At 50.0% G+C, this 18,836-nt stretch overlaps 10 protein-coding genes across 10 annotated transcripts; 5 read left to right on the top strand and 5 right to left on the bottom strand.

Annotated features, from left to right (window-relative positions):
- Window positions 1–420: 420 nt before the first annotated feature.
- Window positions 421–900, bottom strand: N7533_008154 (Ctf8 family protein; the record flags this gene model as incomplete). The annotated part of the gene is made up of 1 exon (XM_057104804.1): window positions 421–900. One exon carries the CDS (start codon window positions 898–900, stop codon window positions 421–423), a length of 480 nt encoding a protein of 159 aa, XP_056959761.1.
- A 445-nt stretch (window positions 901–1,345) lies between these two features.
- Window positions 1,346–1,945, bottom strand: N7533_008153 (Cnl2/NKP2 family protein; the record flags this gene model as incomplete). Its single annotated transcript, XM_057104803.1, has 1 exon — window positions 1,346–1,945. The coding sequence occupies one exon, from the start codon at window positions 1,943–1,945 to the stop codon at window positions 1,346–1,348; it is 600 nt and encodes a 199-aa protein (XP_056959760.1).
- A 1,741-nt stretch (window positions 1,946–3,686) lies between these two features.
- N7533_008152 (Chromatin modification-related protein eaf3) lies at window positions 3,687–5,178 on the top strand (the record flags this gene model as incomplete). Its single annotated transcript, XM_057104802.1, has 4 exons — window positions 3,687–3,838; window positions 4,067–4,301; window positions 4,351–4,936; window positions 4,994–5,178. The coding sequence occupies 4 exons, from the start codon at window positions 3,687–3,689 to the stop codon at window positions 5,176–5,178; spliced, it is 1,158 nt and encodes a 385-aa protein (XP_056959759.1).
- A 656-nt stretch (window positions 5,179–5,834) lies between these two features.
- Window positions 5,835–8,253, bottom strand: N7533_008151 (ARMH3 family protein; the record flags this gene model as incomplete). Its single annotated transcript, XM_057104801.1, has 8 exons — window positions 5,835–6,537; window positions 6,601–7,011; window positions 7,063–7,397; window positions 7,449–7,561; window positions 7,628–7,781; window positions 7,840–7,920; window positions 7,983–8,108; window positions 8,170–8,253. 8 exons carry the CDS (start codon window positions 8,251–8,253, stop codon window positions 5,835–5,837), a joined length of 2,007 nt encoding a protein of 668 aa, XP_056959758.1.
- An 831-nt stretch (window positions 8,254–9,084) lies between these two features.
- isa1 (Fe-binding Fe/S cluster assembly protein ISA1) lies at window positions 9,085–9,891 on the top strand (the record flags this gene model as incomplete). The annotated part of the gene is made up of 2 exons (XM_057104800.1): window positions 9,085–9,760; window positions 9,854–9,891. The coding sequence occupies 2 exons, from the start codon at window positions 9,085–9,087 to the stop codon at window positions 9,889–9,891; spliced, it is 714 nt and encodes a 237-aa protein (XP_056959757.1).
- Window positions 9,892–10,640: 749 nt separating this feature from the next.
- On the top strand, window positions 10,641–11,834 carry N7533_008149 (DSC3 family protein; the record flags this gene model as incomplete). The annotated part of the gene is made up of 1 exon (XM_057104799.1): window positions 10,641–11,834. The coding sequence occupies one exon, from the start codon at window positions 10,641–10,643 to the stop codon at window positions 11,832–11,834; it is 1,194 nt and encodes a 397-aa protein (XP_056959756.1).
- A 414-nt stretch (window positions 11,835–12,248) lies between these two features.
- On the bottom strand, window positions 12,249–13,132 carry N7533_008148 (v-SNARE protein VTI1; the record flags this gene model as incomplete). Its single annotated transcript, XM_057104798.1, has 3 exons — window positions 12,249–12,336; window positions 12,426–12,832; window positions 12,953–13,132. The coding sequence occupies 3 exons, from the start codon at window positions 13,130–13,132 to the stop codon at window positions 12,249–12,251; spliced, it is 675 nt and encodes a 224-aa protein (XP_056959755.1).
- A 735-nt stretch (window positions 13,133–13,867) lies between these two features.
- Window positions 13,868–15,386, bottom strand: rvb1 (RuvB family ATP-dependent DNA helicase pontin; the record flags this gene model as incomplete). The annotated part of the gene is made up of 3 exons (XM_057104797.1): window positions 13,868–14,880; window positions 14,954–15,173; window positions 15,243–15,386. 3 exons carry the CDS (start codon window positions 15,384–15,386, stop codon window positions 13,868–13,870), a joined length of 1,377 nt encoding a protein of 458 aa, XP_056959754.1.
- Window positions 15,387–15,700: 314 nt separating this feature from the next.
- On the top strand, window positions 15,701–16,369 carry N7533_008146 (mitochondrial 54S ribosomal protein bL28m; the record flags this gene model as incomplete). Its single annotated transcript, XM_057104796.1, has 1 exon — window positions 15,701–16,369. The coding sequence occupies one exon, from the start codon at window positions 15,701–15,703 to the stop codon at window positions 16,367–16,369; it is 669 nt and encodes a 222-aa protein (XP_056959753.1).
- A 1,098-nt stretch (window positions 16,370–17,467) lies between these two features.
- On the top strand, window positions 17,468–18,577 carry N7533_008145 (putative alpha-1,6-mannosyltransferase subunit; the record flags this gene model as incomplete). The annotated part of the gene is made up of 3 exons (XM_057104795.1): window positions 17,468–17,762; window positions 17,842–18,275; window positions 18,353–18,577. The coding sequence occupies 3 exons, from the start codon at window positions 17,468–17,470 to the stop codon at window positions 18,575–18,577; spliced, it is 954 nt and encodes a 317-aa protein (XP_056959752.1).
- Window positions 18,578–18,836: the final 259 nt, after the last annotated feature.

The raw sequence follows: 18,836 nt of genomic DNA, 5'->3' as shown, positions 1-18,836 counted from the left end.
ATAAAACTTGTTCAGTTCCCTTGGTTCTACCCAAGAAGAGCTAGGTATTCCCTGCTATTTTCATTGCTCGTGGCTGGAAATTGCAGTCCCTGCCAAACATGCCATGCCATTCATCCCTTGTATGTCCCCTGACATGTATGAAACCTGACTTGGTCGATGCATGGCGTACAGGGCGTACCTAGACCCCCTCGTACTCTGTACCTCAATGGTACTGAATGGATTTGGAGCTTCAACAAGTCCAATTTCCAATTTCCATTCGATCCAAAGGGCGTATCCCGGGGTGTTTGCTTCACGTGTGCGGTCTGAGGCCGCGTCACCCACAGCCACGTTTTAGAGAAACAGAGAGGTAAGCAGGCTCAGCACCCTCTTATTCCAGCATATATTATTCAGGATATTCCAATACTCCCTCTAATAGAGAAATCAGACATTACTGACGGGCTCCGGCCTGTTCTTGAAGAAGACCTTGTAGCGAACAATCTCCATGACCTCCAGCTCTTCGGTATTCGCCGATGAAGACCGCTTCCGTAGAACAGCAAGTGGTTTTGGCAGCTTCTTCACCTCGCCCGTCATACGCTGGTATCGACCAACATAGAGGTAAGCCCGTTTCATCCACTTGGTATCATCCGGGTTCAACGGCGAGTAGTCCGGGAACATAAGTTTTCCGACCGGCGTCTCGAAGGTGGCCCCATTTGAATCCAGAGGGGAACCAAGGCTCGCATGTTGATCGTCATCGGTCTCGAATGAGGGTAGGTTGATCGTAGCTTGTAGCTCGAGGATTGCCAGGCCCGAAGGGGTTTGGAGAAGTTGAGGGAACGGGTTGCTAGCTGGGTGGGAGCTGGGGTTTGGAGTCGTTGTTTCAGCAGACTTGAGGGATTTCGGGTATAATTGGATTGAAGGCATAGTTGGCGTGTATATGTTCTTGTAGTTCGTGGTTGTCTTTCCCGTCTGGAGTTGCTGAAGTTGAAGGTGAAGCTCACACGCGACGCGGCTCGCGTTGTCCCCACATCGCGGGGTTACTCGATTTAACTGACCCCACGGATTTATTTCCCTGCCCAGGTGGCTCCAATAAGGCGGAATATTGTGATAGATGCTTTCATTTTCAATCATTCCCAGCCCCTAGTGCACATGTAATTCATATTGTTTAAATATATTCTACTGTGTTGTAGATTCTCTCAACTCCAAGCTCGCTAGCAAATTGGTCCAAGCCCCGAAATATACGAGAAGGGTATTTGGTTTGTTTCTCACAATATTATTGTCATCAGAATCATAAAGATGAGCTTGAACAGAGCTCATCACGCTAAAATAAAGGACATATGTAACAAAATCAACAAGGAGACAGGTATATCTACTTGCCCCGCCCCATACTCGCCCCATAACAAGCATTCTCAAGATTTTCCAATCCCCGAATAGCTTCCTCCCCAAGATTACTCTCCATCCCAGCTAGACCCTGCAACTTCCCATAACGAAGATCACTCAAATCCCCGACCGTCGATTGTAACTCGGACAAAAGCCCCGCCGCCTCGCGGTCCACGTCTCCAATTTCCCGCTCAATATTCGCACAAGCAGCCTCCATCTCTTCCAGCAGACTAGCAGTCGAATGAAAAAGCTCCTGATCTGTAGAGTTCTGACCAAATAAATGCAAATCGACGTTCATTTCGCGCTGCTCGTCCGCATTAGATCCTTCGACGCCGGCGGCCAGACTCGCCTTGCGGAGCTCGGCTTTTTGTCGCTCGCCTTGTTGGATCTCTTGGTCGATGTTCTCATTTACCCGGTCCATGTCATGCTCGCGGACTTGCTGCAGTTCCCGGTATAAGGTCCGGATGTGTGGGTGGCCTCGTAGGCGTTTGGGGAAGAGTTCTGTGAACTTTTGTAGGGAGAGAACTGTTGGCAACGGGGCTGGGGAGAGCAGAAAGTTGCTCAGTATGGACTCTTCAGTGGGTGCCATTTTGGTTTCTGAGCCTGGGCTTTGGTCTTTCTGTATCTCTGCGCCTGATAGATAGCTTCGCCTCTTGGTGCTGCGGCGAGTGGTTCTTTTCGGCCTCGAGGCGCGTCCTCCGAATGAAGCCGCGACGCGTGTGTCTCGCGAATTTTCGTGACAGGTGATCACGTGGCCAATATAAGGGAGTTGGGCGACAACGAATACGCCTTCTCGGATGGAGTTGGATCAGTTTGGTAAATATTTTTTGGAAGAATAAATCTGCAAGGCTGATATTGAAGTTGATTAGAATGGAGTGGGTGATCTTGCGAACGGCGTGGAATAAGGAAGTGCGGGTGCATCCGATCATCGGCTAAGATAGTTGCATATTTCACTCATGTACGGAGTACCATGCCAATGTTCGTCATATTGCCCTAGGCACGAATCCATGGGATAGACTCACTCGATGCATCAGCATTGCAGATAATTCAACCCAAATAACAAGGTCTGTTGTTCAAAGTAGATGGTTTTGAACTGCTGTACATGTAAAGTACTCCCGACCACATTGTACATAATGTTCTGGGCAACGTTTTTGACCGAGATGTGCCATTCCTCCTCCTCAGTAACAAACAATTGAATATGCTTAAGAGGTAGAATAGAATATCTACTGCGACAGTCCCTATTCCGTCACTGAAATGTGACTTCATGGGCTAGACTTGATTGATGTACTCCTCTTGAAACGTTGAGGAAAGCGAAGACTGGAGCAGTGGATTCACGCTGGTTTATGGGGAAAAATTGAATACTACTTCTGATTGGATATATGCTTAGAAATTTGTTTTCTTTTCTTGGGACTCGGATTAAGAATACAGCTCCTATAGTAGTACACCGTAAGGGTCTTGGATCCAGTTCAAGGGAGCAAAAGATAGAGCACCACGCGTACACTTCTACCAAGGAATAGCTCAAAGTACCCCCTAATCAATTATTATCTAGATAGTTCTTCTTGGGCTTAAACATTCCATGGTCAGGCTAATCCTTTCTGTATATACTCCAAAAATAGGGCTCCGTCGCCTCTTCGTAGGATAAGGAGGTCATTCACAAGTAACAACGCCGATGTGCTGCGATGAAATGTGTCAAACCAATATCCAAAGAGCCAATCTAATTAGTTTAAATGGATCGATATGGCACTCAACATCAAATAAACCAAGACTCATGGAGGTTGATCCTCTGCAGCCCCGGCCTCAGCTTATGTCATTTGTAGCGCGGGTTCTCCAAGGGGAGAACGGCAACGCGCCCGCGCCGTCTTTTTTTCGAACACCAGAAACTCCCCAGCCATCAGCACTTCACACCCCACAGCCTGATCAAATATCAAAGATCAATCTCTCAAAGATACAAACTACCTGTAGCATTTCAATCAGTGCGCGACTTGGTGTTCATTCCCGGCGCATTCCAAAAAAAAGCTTTCGAAATCCATCAGAACCGGGCCAGATTGCCCTCTTTTCATCAAGATATCGCCTTGCCGTCGACTATATCAGCAAAGCCAAGTATAAAACTTGGTCTTATTTGCCAGGATCACGCTTCGGCTGTTTTTGTTTCCGAAAAGCCGAGTTCAAACGCGGCTTTGGTTGCCTTTGACTATCGGCGACGACGGCTCAGTGAAGCGACACTTCTCGACCAGACGCGAAATTCACGGTGCTTTGCGTGATTAATCCTCTTTTCTTCTGTCTTCTTTCTCCCAGAACACTTCCCCCCGTCAAGAATCTCTATCTTCAACATGCCCCCGTCTATGTACACGAAGGACGAGAAAGTCCTGTGTTTCCACCATGACATCCTCTACGATGCCAAAATCCTCGACGTGAGGCACAGAGACGGCGACAAGAAGAATCCCCTTGAATTCCTTGTTCACTACAAGGGCTGGAAGAATACGTGAGTTTCTCCCCCGGCCTCCTCCGTGCCTTCCTGCCCTTTGAGAAACTTGGTTCCGTGAAAATCGGATATTTGTGCGTCGAGAACGAGGCACGACCATTTTCCCATGTCTATCCTGGTCCAGATGCTCCTTCGGCTTTGAAGTTCGCGTTGGATATTCCAAGGGACTCCTTTTCTGGTTGACAGGCTAGCATTAAACTTTGAGGACACCGCTGACCTCTTTTGCAGCTGGGATGACTGGGTTCTTGAGGATCGGCTGAGAAAAGCTACTGAAGAGAATCGTGAGCTTGCAGCTAATCTTCGTCGTGAGGTCGAAGCATCTGCTCGTCAAAAAACTGCTAAACCTAACAAAAACAAGCGTCCCCTGTCTGATCGGGGTTCGGTCCGTGATAGTGAAGAACGTGGCAGTTCAGTGCCCGGCCGCGGCAACAAGCGATCCAAGGGCGAAAATGATATTGAAAAGGTGAGTCTACTGATGCCATGTTTACCCTTTTCCCACATCAATTCCGGAGCCTACACCCCTCCTTTTCACCTCCCAATTCCTGATCCCCCGTTTCCGTCGCATCTCCTACCTCACCCCCACCATGGCGCGTATCAAGCATACACCACGCGCACCTGATCCCCTACCTACACCTTTGAATCCCACCCCTAGCGAAATCATTCTCCGCTGGATCCATGACTGTGATTCGCAAAGCTCTGACCCTCCTCGCGAACAGGAGGAAGCATTCCATATCCGCCCTTCTATTCGCATCGTGATGCCGGATAACCTGAAAGCCCTCATCGTCGACGACTGGGAGCGTGTTACAAAGAACAACTCCGTCGTGAAACTTCCCGCCGAGAAGACCATCCGCCAGATCTTCAAAGACTGGCGCGACGAAGAGGAGCCCAAGCGCAAGGGCAACCGTATCGACATGGATGTCCTCGATGAAGTCGTCGCCGGAATAATGGAGTATTTTGAAAAGATGCTCGATAAAATCCTCCTCTATCGCTATGAACGACCTCAATATCGCATGCTCCGCAAGAAGACCCAGCACGAGTCTGGCCCCGGAAATGGCCCTATCGATGTCTACGGTGCCGAACACCTGATTCGTCTGTTCAGTATGTTCCCCTTCTTCTTGCCCACCCCTTTCCCTCTATTTTGCTAATCCCTCGAAGGCCTTCTCCCTGAACTCCTCGCCCAAACCAATATGGACCTCCAGTCCACCCAGCGCCTGCGTGAAGAACTCTCGAAATTCTCTCTGTGGCTGAGCAAGAACTCTGAAAAGTATTTCCGCACGGAGTACGTCCCTGTCGAAGAAACCTACGAGAAATCGCCCAAGGCCGCGAAATCATCGCGTTAAGTCATACATGTGTGGATTTTAATGCGGTAGGAGGGTTAGGGAGAATAGCTTGCTGTCGAGAGCTGCGCTCATAAAGGTTTCTTTTCACTTCACGCATGTTCCCCTCCACCTTAATTCTTCTTCTCTTCTCTTCTTTTTTGTTTTCTTAATAGCTTCATCAGATGTGTGAAGGCTCTTTTCCATGCTTGTCTCTCTTCTCTGTTTTTTTTCCCACTTTTTTTCAACCCGGATAGGTTGGCTTTTTAGCGAGTTGCTCTATGGGAAACAATCAATCATAATCGGTGCTCACTTCAAAAGTTTCTTCTACATTTTGCACGGCCACCTCCTAGGTAACAGGTACTCGTAGTAACCATCCATGGATTACTTAGTCAAATAAAGAAAGGTAAGAAGTACCTATGCAATTTTACCGAATATACTATTTCTACCTGGATATCATGAACAATAACAACGGGTACACTGGGTGCGTAGGTATGTATCTAATAGACTGCATCCGTTCACCCATCCCATCCACCTGGACACCCACCCAGTACATGTATCCATCCATCCCATTTTTCGATGCAAATATGCACACACTAGTACTATATACCCTCATCCACCACTCGCATATACGATACGATACGAACACCCACTATAAATGAGCCCCACTGCCCTCGCCATCAAGAAACCAAATGCCGCGCATCATCAACAGCACACCGCGCCGCCCTCTTCAACTCGCCTTTCCAGTCCGTCTCCCTCCACCTAGTCCACGCATTCAATCCCTCCGGCGGCTGGATACTAAGCGTATCATACCCCTGCTTAATAATCCGATGGATCTCGCGCGGAGAGAGATTCTTCTTCTTAATAGACGGCAAGGCGACGGGGACTGGCTCACCGTCTGGCTTCGGGCTCGGGGCCACGGCCGCTGCTGCTGTCGTTTGCTCGGTGCCATCGGAGTGGAAGAGGAGGGTGTAGAAGTGCGTTGAGACGGATAGCAGAGTGTTAACTGCTGCAACGTGGATGTTATCCTGGGTTTGGGTGATGGGGCCAGTTGTAGAAGACTTGGATGTGCTTGAGGGATAATACAGGTCGCGGAATTTGGAAATGACGGGCCCGGTCTCAACGAGCTTGTAGAATAGGTCGTCGTAGGAGGATGGGTCTGGGAGGAATGTGTCGCCTCCTGAGACGCAGAATGCCATTAGCTCTGCGAGGGAGCTAGTTAGGGAGTGGATTTTTGAGTTGGTGGTTAGGTCGTTGGCGTAGGTTGTTAGGAAGCGCATTAGGGAGAGGAGGGTGCGCCATAGCTCGGACCAGTGGTAATTTAGGCGGATCTTGTTGGTTGAGAGGTAGGAGAGGAGACGGAGGGTTATGGCGATTGCTTGGCTGGGTGGGTGTTAGTTGGCTGGGGAGGAGTTGGGCGGGGTGTATTAGTTGTAGGTTTCTTACCAGTATAAGTTAACGTCTAGTCGGCGGCGGAGATTGTGCGTAATCGTGTCGATCATGATGTCGAAGATGACCGTGGCGAGGACACGGTCGCCGCCGACAAGGGGGAGGAAAGGTTGTCTCTGCCTGCAGATTCGAACCTTTCGCTTTCCGTCGTCGGTGCAGATGTGTTTGCATAGAGTCGGGTCTTCGACCAGAATGCGGAGCGTGAAGAGGCTCAGCTCCGCGTAGTGTGAGACTCTCGTGGATCGGTATGCATGCTGGAGGAGATAAGATGACAGCGAGAGGAAGCTGGAGAAGGGCGATTCATCGGTGGTTTTCTCCGGCTTCATGTGGACCATGTGGTAGCCGAAAAGCTTGTTCGAGTTGGTGAAGTCGTATGTGGCCAGCAGGATGGCGGCTTCTTGAGCAGGACTGCGGTATTGTGAGTAGATTGGTTTCAGATTCGGAGATATGGTGCCTTACAGCTCAGCAAACATTCCCTTCGCCTCTTCGGCGGTTGGAGGGTTCGCCTTGTTGTGTGTACCGGGGGTCAAAGCCCGCAGTCCAAAGAAAATCAGAGTATTTGTCAAGGACCAGCCTTCGGGAATGTCATCTTGCACAGCGATGTAGCCATTTCGAAGGCCACCACAGGCCAAACCAACACCTTTGGCGACCTTTTGAATGCTCGCTTCATTCACGAAATCGTCCAAGCGCAGCTGGTAGGGGTTTTGAAATTCGAACTTGTTATAGTTTGCCAGAAGCCCCAACAGAAGGAATGGGTCGAACACTTGTATGGGTGTTTCAGAGTCGTGCACATACTGCGGGCTATTAACGTTCATTCCATAATATGTCGCGTTCATATAACATACCTTCATCATGGATGGGAAGAGGTCCCTATGAGCGAAATAGGAGACGAGGCTCGTCCTATAGGCGCCACTGGTCATGGCAATGGCCACTCGAACGGCCTTCCGCCGCACCTCAACTGATCGGATACCCAAGTCAGCTTTCTGTCAACCGTGCCAGTTTAACGCTTGAGAAGGGAACGTACAGCTTGAGCCATTGCGAATGATGGTGTCCAGAACAGTGACAAACTCCGAAATGATATGATCGATCTCATCAAGTCCAGCCAGAACAGTAATTACATCCGAGCTGGGGTTTGTGTATTTTTTGCTCAATATACTTGTCAAGAAAATGGTCAAGGTCTGGGAATAATGTCAGTGATGTAACAGGAACAAGTAACCGGTGGGGCTAGGTACTCACATCCAATGCATAGGCATCACTGGGAGCAGTGTTAGAAGCCGCCCCGCGGATAGCCCGCAAGAATATATGTCGAGTTTGGGTCTGGAGGGCTGAAATTAGCGTTGTGCACGGGTCCATGGATCGGATCGAAGCAAGGCACTGACCTGCAAGCCCAAGGTCTCATCGGGGCTCAACCCATCCAGTAGAGCATGCAATTGGACGGGATCGGGTGGCAGAAGAAAGAACTCTCTCCAAAAGCCCTCTGAGGGCTCTTCGACCTCATCGGATGGCTAATGCAGACAAATTGATATCAGCGTTGGGCGGAGGCAAGGCTCATGCGGAGGGGCATACTTTGAAAAGGGTCTCATAAAGCTGGACAACCTTAGGTTGGAAGGTCTCCGGTCGACTCTGCTGGGTGAGGGGCGAGGCCTCCATGGTCGAGAAGTAATCTGCACCAGCAAACAATAATTGAATTGAATTAGGTCACTGATTCCGGCCTTAGTTCTTTGAAGAGTTGTGTCGAGTCCGAGCAGCTTGGCACCAGCCACTTTGTCAGCGGGTCCAGCCACATGTCCTTTAGGAGTACGGCGAATGATACTACAAGATTGGGCTGGAGGAGCTTTAAAGAAGAAGTGTAAGGTTAATCTCATATTTTTCTATTTGGGGTCATTTATTAATCGGTACCCTCACTATGATGATAATAGTAGTCTGTAGATTATAGTATAGTACTTACAAGTTTAGTTGGGTGTTTGGTTGGTGTTGGTGTTCTGCCTTTGGTTTCCTCCGAGGCTCGGGGGATCCGCTTCCAGCTTTAATGACTCAGCTGCCGATAGTCGGCGATGTGGTCATCCTTGAATGCGGGTTTCAGCTGAGCATGATGATCAAACAATCCTACTAGGTACATTTCTACCATAAAAAATACTTTAAATAAAGAGTTATATTTAGGGAATTAGAATCAACACCTGCTGACCCTGCTGACCTATTCATCTCATCACTAATCCCTGACTCACACCATCACCGCGTGGCGCCACCGGCTGTCTTCAAATACCTCATTGCTGATTGGCTACTCCGGGTCATGCAACCTTAGTCATCCAAGCGACCCCAAGGGTGACCGTAGAACTCCTCAGAACTCAAGTTGTTGTTCACCCACAACTTTCCTCTACCTTCCCCTTCTCACAACCACATTGTCTCAATCCAGTGTTCCTATGCGTACATAAACATCTCTCTTTTCCCTCTCGACTCTACCATCCCTCATCTCCCAACATCATGAGTTTCTACACCAACATGCAGCGTCCAGTGACATCATCCGCCACTCTTCTGCGATGGCTCAAGCCTTCGGGCCAGCGCTGCAATGCTCTGCGCTCTTTCTCTTCCTATGGAAACTCCCACCAGTCCTCTAAGCGCGACATGCAAACCGCCACCGCCTATCGCCCACACACTCTCCCTTCGTCTTTCCCGATGCCTCGGAGCACAGGTGGACCTGCCGAAGGTTCAATTTCAGCAGACTTCCCCTTCCCATCAGAATCTGCCCAGCGGCCTTCTCAATCAGAATACTCTCGACCAACCCTGCGAGAGGCCGAGACCCCGAAGCCCAAGCCGGCCACCACAGCTCCTCCGAAGGCTTCCCCGAAAGCCCGCCGACCGCTCCGAGCCCGCAAGGCAGCCATGAAGTTGACCCCCATCGCTACAGAGCAGCTGCGAAAGTTGATGGCGCAGCCGGAACCGAAGTTCATTCGAGTGGGTGTGAAGAACCGCGGCTGCTCCGGTCTCGCTTATCACCTGGAGTACGTGGAGAAGCCGGGGAAATTCGACGAAATTGTTGAACAAGACGGTGTGAAAGTTTTGATCGACAGCAAGGCTCTCTTCAGTATCATTGGCAGTGAAATGGACTGGCATGAAGATAAACTGAGCAGGAGATTCGTTTTCCGTAACCCCAACATCAGTGAGTTTTCCCCGGGAAAGATCAACACCACACAACAATCCTTCAGGAGCCCGCTCCGCCTTTGTCATTTACAATACTAACAGTTTCCTACAGAGGAGGAATGCGGCTGCGGAGAATCCTTCATGGTTTAAACGCTTCCTTTAAAACGATTTCCTTATTCGATTACTTTCTCTCGGCGTCCTCCTTCGGTGCATCGGTCGGCGTTTTCTTTTTATCTATACACTTTGCCGGGGTCGTGACCGCTCTTTTGGTCGAGTACATACGCTTGATATCCAGTCGATACTTTCTTTCTTCGCTTTGTTTGCTTTCTCGTTTTACACCGATATTACCCTGCCGTTTGGTGTGAGGAATACCGGGTAGAGCTACGCTTTATCCAGCTCGCCTAGAGCCTGGCTGAATTGCTTTTCCGTTGCCACTCGTTATCATTTGGCCGGAACCTCGCTTTTCAGATGATGTGACACTAAATATTTGTACCATGGTATAGACTAGTCCAATGGACATGGTCATGATTTGGAGGAATACTCCTAGGGTTTTCACTATATAACTGTGTTCAGGTATATAGCCCAATGTTAACCTTTCAAATATAACAATCAAAATATACCTGCGTGCACCTTCCTAGTTTCCTAATTGCCTTATTCAGTGGCATGACTCCATGTACCTACTACCTGAATATTAACTAGTTCCTAAACAGCATTCACCAAGATATCCAGAAATGCCTTCCAATATAGGCACCAGGGCAACTAGTGCAGACCGGCAAGGCAACTCAATATACCGCATCCTATTAACAGAAAAGCATGATTAATTAATCAAAAATAGGGTACCCTGTGAACTAAACTTCATCCAGTTCCTCCTCTTCCCCGGGCAGCTACTACGTCACATGATGGAACGGCGACCTCGGCGACCTAACCCCGTTAGAGCCTCTGCGAGGGTCCGCATCACCGAACCCCGAACCCCATCCAAGCTATACAACTACTCCAATGAAACAAAACTAACAAATAAACTCGCAACTATGGCACTGCCAACATCCCTCGCCCCAAGCGAGGGACCTAACACTTTAAACCCACTCGACGCCCTCCTCCTAACAATCCGCTTCTCCGCCTCAATCCCCGACCTCCCCCTCGACATTCAAACCCCAACGCAAACAACAGGCGCCGGCCTAAAACAACTCATAAGAGCCAATCTCCCAAAGAACATATCCTCCCACAGACTCCGCCTCATCTACGCAGGTCGCGGTCTAGACGACCAAACCGCGCTCTCAGCGTCTCTCAAACTACCGCCTTCACCAGCGCGCTCTCCCCGCCCCGCAGAGGACTACTCAGAGCAACATAGCGATCCGAGCGATAGTCGAAATGGAAGCGACAAAGGCAAACAGGCCGTTCGCGACTCTAGACCCAGGATCTACATCCACTGCTCGATCGGAGATATCGCGCTTTCGGACTCGGATCTCGTGGCTGAGGCTGCTATTGCTTCGACGACGCTTTTGCAGAGACAGAAGGATGAGTTGATGAAACTTGGGCCTAGGCATGGGTCTTCGCTATTCCCTTCTACTGAGAGTGTCTTGAATGGTTCTAGTTCCCAGCGAGCTGCTGCTTCGGCTTCTGCTACAACCGCACCCCCGACGACGACTATACCCGCTCCGCGCGGCTTCGATCGGCTCCTTTCCGCGGGATTCACGGCTTCAGAGGTCACGGCGCTGCGATCGCAGTTCTTGGCCGTGCAGTCTGTTACCCGGACGCCGGATACGATGCCTTCTGGTGAGGAGTTGCGGGATTTAGAGGATCGGTGGATGGACGAGGGGAGTACGGGTGCTAATCTTGGGGGTGGGGATGCGGGCGCTGGTGCTGGTGCCGGAGGGGGTGGATTTGGTGGCGATGATGATGGTGGATTGGGGACTGGGTCTAGAAGTGCATGGGATGATATGCTTTGGGGCGCGGTTATGGGGTTCTTTTGGCCGATTGGTTGTGCGATGTGGTTGAGGAGGGAGGAGGGGGTTTGGAGCTGGAGGAAGGGCGTTGCGGTCTTTGTGGGAGTGGTCATGAATGGGGCTTTTGGGGCAGCGAGGATTATGGGTTGATTGATTTTGTTTGTTTTTTCTACTAGTATGTCTGATGCTTTGCTGGTTTCTTGATTGGCCTTTTGCGATATACCCCCTTTTTAGCATATTTACATTGAATATCATGCATCTAATTACCTACTTACTGGCATATGGCAGCATTTGCTGTTCTTGACATCTGACACAGAAGTTGTATGGCGATATTGAAGTTCGTTATGCTTTTCATCGATTTGGTGATGCGGTTCTACTATGTGGCTACAGGGAAGCTAGCATTTGCATCATATCCAATATTCAATTACATGGTTCAACATCTATGAACCAGACAAGGCAGAGAAAGCCTTAGATACTGCGAGGAAAAGCTGTAACATACAATATCCATGAAGAGGAAACAGAAAAATGAAATCCCAAGCTGAGAAACGCCATAAAAACCCACCGCTAATGGAACTTGCTATAAATGACGGCAACAATAAGAAGAACAAGGACCGTAATGATAGCAATGGTAATTATCCGATTCGTAGCCATCCTGTCAAAGTTAGTCAGATTGGCATATTAAACGACCCCCAGAGCCATAGAGCCATGGGGGTGGGGGGAATATAGCAGGGGGATCATTACCTACGGGCCATGCCCCTCAAAGTCTTAATGCTGGTATCAACGTAACCCTCACTCTGGTGCAGGTTATCGCGCGTGTGCTGGATCGTCTGTCGCTGCACGTATAGATCGCCCAGCACGCCGCGCCCAATATCCTCCGTCTCCAGCGCCATGCGCTGACTATCCTGCAGTCGAGCGGAGCTGCGTTCTAGACGCTCTGTTCCGGAGAGAAGTTGCTGGCGCTGCTCGACCTGCTCGTCTTGGGGGTCGTCAGTGTATCGGTCGCCGAAGAGTGCGCTGCGATCGTCGGTGAGTTCCTTCATCTTGCGCTTTATTTCGTCGATATCAGTCGAGTAATTGCGGAAGCGCTGGTTCACTTTTGACCGGGCTTCTGAGGGGATGTTTTGCTTCTCCATGCGCATCTGATCGAGCTGTTGCATGGTTCATCTGGTTAGTGGATTGCTTTGTTCTCGAGGGTCTTATTGCTGCAGATGGTGATGCGGGGTTGAGGCCGGAGAGAATCTGTCTGCAGCCGTAATGGAAGAACTCACCAATTCTGTTGCCTCGCCTAATACCTGCTCCGCTTGGCGAATGGCATTTTTGCGCTCCTCGCCGCTGGCCTCGGTGATCTGGTCCAGCTTCTGGTTCAGATCGGCTTGTACGAGCTTCAGCTCGTTCTCGTAGCTGGCGAACATCTCCGAGCCCGCATCTGTGTCCAGGGGGTTCGACATTTTGGTGATTATGGCCAGGAAGGAATGTGTTCCGGAAGAGAGAGTGTCTGTTACGTCGGCTTGAAGTGATGATGCTGTTTAACCGCAGGCTCCACTGTTATCTGGGGGTTGAGCTATTCTGCTGGGACGAGTGGCGATCTTTCAAAGGTCTCGACCAGATTCGTATATTGCGAATGCGAGTATGAGTTCGCTCAGCTTGTAGGTAAATGCTTCACTGTCACCAAATGTTGAAACAAGAGAAATTGTGATGAGGCAATGGACCGGAGGCTGGGGGATGCCGAATGATGTCCCATCCGAGTCGACCCACGTGATCTTCGCCGAGGCCGGGGGTGAACGTCAGTGGGGTACAAAGTATACCCAAAGACAATAATTACAAGAAAATGTAAATGGTGAACAGAAGATTGAATTAAACTGTCGAAAGTTCAATTTGCCCTTTTCAACCTCTATCATTTTGCCCTTCTTCGCTTCTTCGAGTGTGCCTGCAGGCCGCAGCGGATCAGCAGACACAGACATACCCTCGTGGTACCTGGCAGCTCTACTAGAAACCCCATTGGAGGTTACCTTAAGGTAAATAAATCAGGTAACATCGATAGCATTAGCATAAAATTCCAGGCCTACGCAAGCAAGATTCGCCTTTTCAATACACAAAAATAATACCCCCATGGTATACATGACAAATCATGGAACTCCCTTCTTTTTCCCTTTGTCCAATATTCTCCAACTGTCCAGTGTCGTCTAGAGAAGGAATTTGCTGGCATCCTGTTGGACGATCGCAGCACTGCGCTTCGCATCCAGGAACAGATCTTCACACTCGACAACATCGGCCACTTCGATTCCACCAGGTCGACCGTTCACGCGGGCAAGGATACTTGCCGGAGTCAACAGTTGCAAAGCGTACCGCAGGGAGACCTTGCTACCGTGCTCGGCAACCTTGTCCAGTGCAGGATCGGTAATGTTAAGACCTTCCGTCTTCGCACGAGTTCGGATGATAGTCTTGATCTCTTCGGGGGCGTAGGGGTTGGTGGGGATGATGAGAAGGCGGGCAAGCAGGTCGGGCGGGATGCCGTGGGCGGCGCTGATCTCGTCGGTGCCGCGGATGACAGTGTGACCACGGTTAGAGGCAAGAATGACAATAGGGGAAATTGTGGACTCCAGAGCACGGTTCAGATATGTGAAGCACTCAATATCGAGCATGTGGACCTCATCAATGAAGAGCACACCAGGGACAAGCTCAGCCACACCCTGGTCGATATACCGGTTGACCACCTTGTTGATCTCTTGTCGCAACTTGTCTGTAATCTCGGTCTTCTTGGGCTTCATCAGTTGGCCCATCATGCTCATAACATCCTGTCCTCCTTGCGGCCGGGCGTTGGCCATGTCCAGATCGTGGAGTGTGACATCTTGCACGATTTCCTTCTTCTTGTGAACCTCCCCCTTAGGAACGGGCACATACTCCTCCGCCTCCAAATCGAATTCGGTGGCATAGGCATCGGAACGACCAACACGCTTGCACGCACCGGTGTTGGCTTCGATATAGATGACATCTCCGACAGTAACGCGCTCCTTCTGGATAGCCTCGTAGATGCTGGGGTCCAGACGAAGCTTCTTGGTGCCCTTGGCGGACTTCAATCCAATTATCAGGTGGCTAATGGTGCGGCCGTAGCCACCCAGTGGGTTCTCGGTCTCCTCGGGGGTGAGCTCGGTCACTTCACCCTCATAAACCTCTTTGGTTTCGCGAACGCGCAATCCTAATCCATGTTAGCCTAATATGTCCCCAATCTCCCGGTCTCCCGGCCATATCCTATCAATCGCGTCGCGTACCAATTGCCCTCCGGAAGTTCTCCATCAAAGCCTCTGTCTTCTTGACCTCCGCAGAGTAGATCTCGCTACCAACGATCGGGCAAAAGGGAACCTTTGTTCCCAGCTCCTGTGATACAGCAAGAGCAAGCGCGGTCTTTCCGGTACCAGGGCCACCAGCAAGCAGGACTGCTCGGCCAGCCATCTTCTTGGCCTTGATAAGGTCGACTACCACGCCGCATGCCTGTCGAATGGAAGGTCCATCATCAGCTCCGGTTTCGAACCAGCATCAAAAGAGAATCGATTCACTCACCTCTCGGGCAGATGCTTGCCCGACAAATCCATCACCTGTAACCTCCGAAGTACCATCTGAGCGCAAGCCCAAGCCGCGGATATGGGTGTGCGCTGCGGTCCGGTTCTCGCGCGAGTTGCCCTTGACTTCACTGATCTGGACCATGATTGTAGAATTTGGCTTCGTAGCCACCGGTGTAGGAGGAAGACGAGGGTCAATGGGGGTGGAGGAGAGAAATCAAAAGTAAGATGAGCTTGTAAGAGATAAAAGAACCGGGTAATGCGATGATGGGGGCTCCGTCTCCGTAGTATCTCTTTGCTTTCGTGAAATTCGCGAGCAAGGGATCTGCGCAGCCACTCACGGCGTCGCGTTGAAGGCGGTCAACACCTTCACTCCAATTTTCCTCCATCCGCGACCAAACCAGCTTCCCGTTGAATTGTGACATTGTGATACTCAACTGCTGTCGCCCTCCAGTCTCAATGGCAGCTATTCACTCTCGATCCGCCATGGCGGCTCCTTTCTCTCTTTCATCGGCCTTTCGAAGCCTCTCCCTTTCGACTCCGAAGCGTTCCTTCTCCACCACATTGGCTCCCATGGCCAACAAGCCTCTCTCCGAGCACATCCCACCCTACCCTTATGGCGCCAGGCAATGGTACAAGCAGGCCGACACTGGTCTTTACGGTGGTGCCATGATCCGTTTCGGTAACAAGATTTCCGACGGTCGCAACAAGGGCAAGACGCGCCGTAGCTGGAAGCCCAACGTCCGCCGCAAGAAGATGTACAGCGACGCTCTCGACCAACACCTGTTCATCAAGGTGACCCGCAAAGCGCTCCGCACAATTGAGAAGGAAGGCAGTCTCGACAAGTACCTCCTGGGCAATGGACAAGGCCGCATCAGAGAGCTCGGCATGTTCGGCTGGAATCTCCGGTACCAGATTATGCAAACTCCCAAGATCCAAGAACAATTCCAAGAAGAACGACAGAAGCTAGGACTCTCCGAGCCAAAGTCCTTTGAAGAGTGGATTAAGGAGAGGGAGGACGAGGTTGAGGCGAAGATTCAAGAGCGACTTAATATCAAGAAGATCACGACACCGCGCCGGAAGGGCCAGGCCGACCCCCAGAAGCTCGCTCAGCGGTCTTTTGAGTGATTGCATCGTTTATTGATTTGATTGAGATACATCGGTGTCTTTTGTTTTCTTCTTTTTTTGGCTTTTATCCTGCATCGGCCAGGATGCTTTGGACGAGCGCTCCTCCTATTGTATCATTATCGCAACAAATCGGTTGACGCGATTGAGCATCTCTTTTACGCCGAGTTGCCCAGCCACTGTTTCTCTGTCAACACCATGAGCGACTCACCTGGGCTCCTACTGGGCTTGCATATTAAATTTCCTGTATTTATACTCCAATCACATCTACATGTTACAATCTGAGATCAAGTTTTACTCGTAATCAAGTCGCCTGAGTGTAATTGACTCGATTTTGTAATTATTCTAGTATTCAAATGATGGTATATATGCAGCAGGCGGTGCAATTGAAATCCATAGATGCGGCCCAGGTGTCTTCAGGTTTCAAGGTCCAAGGTTGGTTTTTATCTCCTAGAGGATGGTGGTGATTCTCTCTGCAGCACTGCACCATATATATTTCAAGTTCCAACCTTCCCGGAGACCCCCAATGCCTGAACCACTTTTCTAAAACTTTGATTAGGTTATCTCTGCTATTGATAACTACTAGTCTTGTGTTGAATAGTTTTCTTGATGAATGCAACTTTCCAGGGCTTTCCAGGGTTCTTTCATAGCCCCAGGCTATTAGTACTAGTAGTAATACTACTACTATGATCTTATTAACTAGTACCCGGCCAAGACTTCTACAACTTGAAAACTACAAACCGGCACTTGATCGCCTAAGTGGTAATATTTGCCAGATAGAAAAAAAAAATCAAATTCAAGCGTTATCTATCTTCTATCTTTTGTAATCAAATACTAACTCGAAACGGGCAATATTCAAGGACGTTGGAATGCGCAGGCAGAGACACGGCCGGATTCGGAGATTTGGCGGAAAGGAAGCTCTGGACTCTGGACTCTGGAACTTGAACTTCAGAACATCCAACCTCGTCATTGTAACCACTCTACAACTGGAATCTCAACCCCCGTGAAGCCTTCCTTCGTCCACCTTTGTAAGATGGTCTGATTTATTCCGTCCCATCTCATCCCCGCCCAGCAACACCGCGCTGGGTATCACCCCTCGCAATGCAGTTCGCTTTACCTCCGCGGAGGAGTCCCCATCCTCTCCCCAGCGCCCGATCGACTCGATTGTCCTACCACCGCAGGAAACAGCTGAAGACCATCGCTGTAGCTGCGATCGCAATTGCCACAATCCTCTACCTCCTCTCTTACTTTACCTCTTCAACCTCGACATCTGCTGTGGCCGCAACGGCTAGCACTTCAGGCGTGGTGATCGTCACGGTTCTGGATCGAAAGGCGCTAAGTGAGAGCTTCATCAAGAAGATCGTGACCAATCGCGAAGATTATGCAAAGCGTCACGGTAAGCTTTACATCTCCAAACTCACCCCTCAAAGCTTTATTACCTAAGGTAGCTAACCTTGACTCGTCTTGCCCATCAGGCTATACGAACTTCTTCGCAAGCACATCCGACTATGAAGAAGCCATCGGCGATTCACCCCGAAGCTGGGCTACGCTCCCCGCCGTCCGACACGCCCTTGCTAGAAATCCAAGCTCGAAATACTTCTTCTACCTCAGCGCCCATGCGCTGATCATGGACCCAACCAAGTCGCTCAAGTCGCACCTATTAGATCGGAGCAAACTGGAATCGCTGATGATGAAGGACGTGCCCGTCGTCCCGCCAGATAGCATCATCAAAACATTCCCACATCTTAAGGAGAAGGACGTGGACCTGATCGTTACGCGGGACAGCGAGGATCTCAGCCCTGGCAGCTTTATCCTCAAGAATGGCGATTTTGCCCGTTATTTCCTTGATCTTTGGTTTGATCCGCTGTTTCGCAGCTATGGATTTGCAAAGGCCGAAACGCATGGTCTGGTATGATTGAAATCCCGATAGCTGCGCGCTGGACTGGAGGCATTGATAGATATATTTGACTAACATTTACCGTCTAGGACCATATCATTCAATGGCACCCGACAGTTCTCGCTCGAACGGCTTTAGTTCCGCAACGCGTTTTGAATGCTTACAGCAAAGACTCGCCTGGTGCGTCTATGGATGGAACCTACAAGGACGGTGATCTCGTCCTTCGTTTCCCCGGGTGTGAAGCAAAAGGCGGCGATTGCGACGAACTGGATCCGTATTATATGCTCTGGCAGAAGAAGGCGAAAAATGTTTGATGTCTGTCTCATCCAGAATGGATGGCTTGCGCCGCTGAGGTGCATCAGTTACGATGTTTATCTGGCTTGGAGTTCATGGTCTTCCCGGTAATATTTCCCATATAGCGTGGTTGTGCTTTTTTTACTTTTGGCGTGCATACGGTCGGGCCTAAAGGAAACATGGTCATTATTTTCTACATATGCTCAGTAATAGAATGCAGTGTTTATTAATTCTTTTGAAGCTTTGCTTTGGTATACCCGGAACATCTACTAGTGATTA

The sequence above is a fragment of the Penicillium manginii genome, assembly GCF_028828005.1.
Source record: "Penicillium manginii strain IBT 31320 chromosome Unknown utg000005l:1.0-5665137.0:1.0-5668048.0, whole genome shotgun sequence".
Taxonomy (NCBI): domain Eukaryota; kingdom Fungi; phylum Ascomycota; class Eurotiomycetes; order Eurotiales; family Aspergillaceae; genus Penicillium; species Penicillium manginii.
The sequence above is the reverse complement of the archived record's forward strand: the minus strand, read 5'-3'. Positions and strand labels throughout refer to the sequence as shown.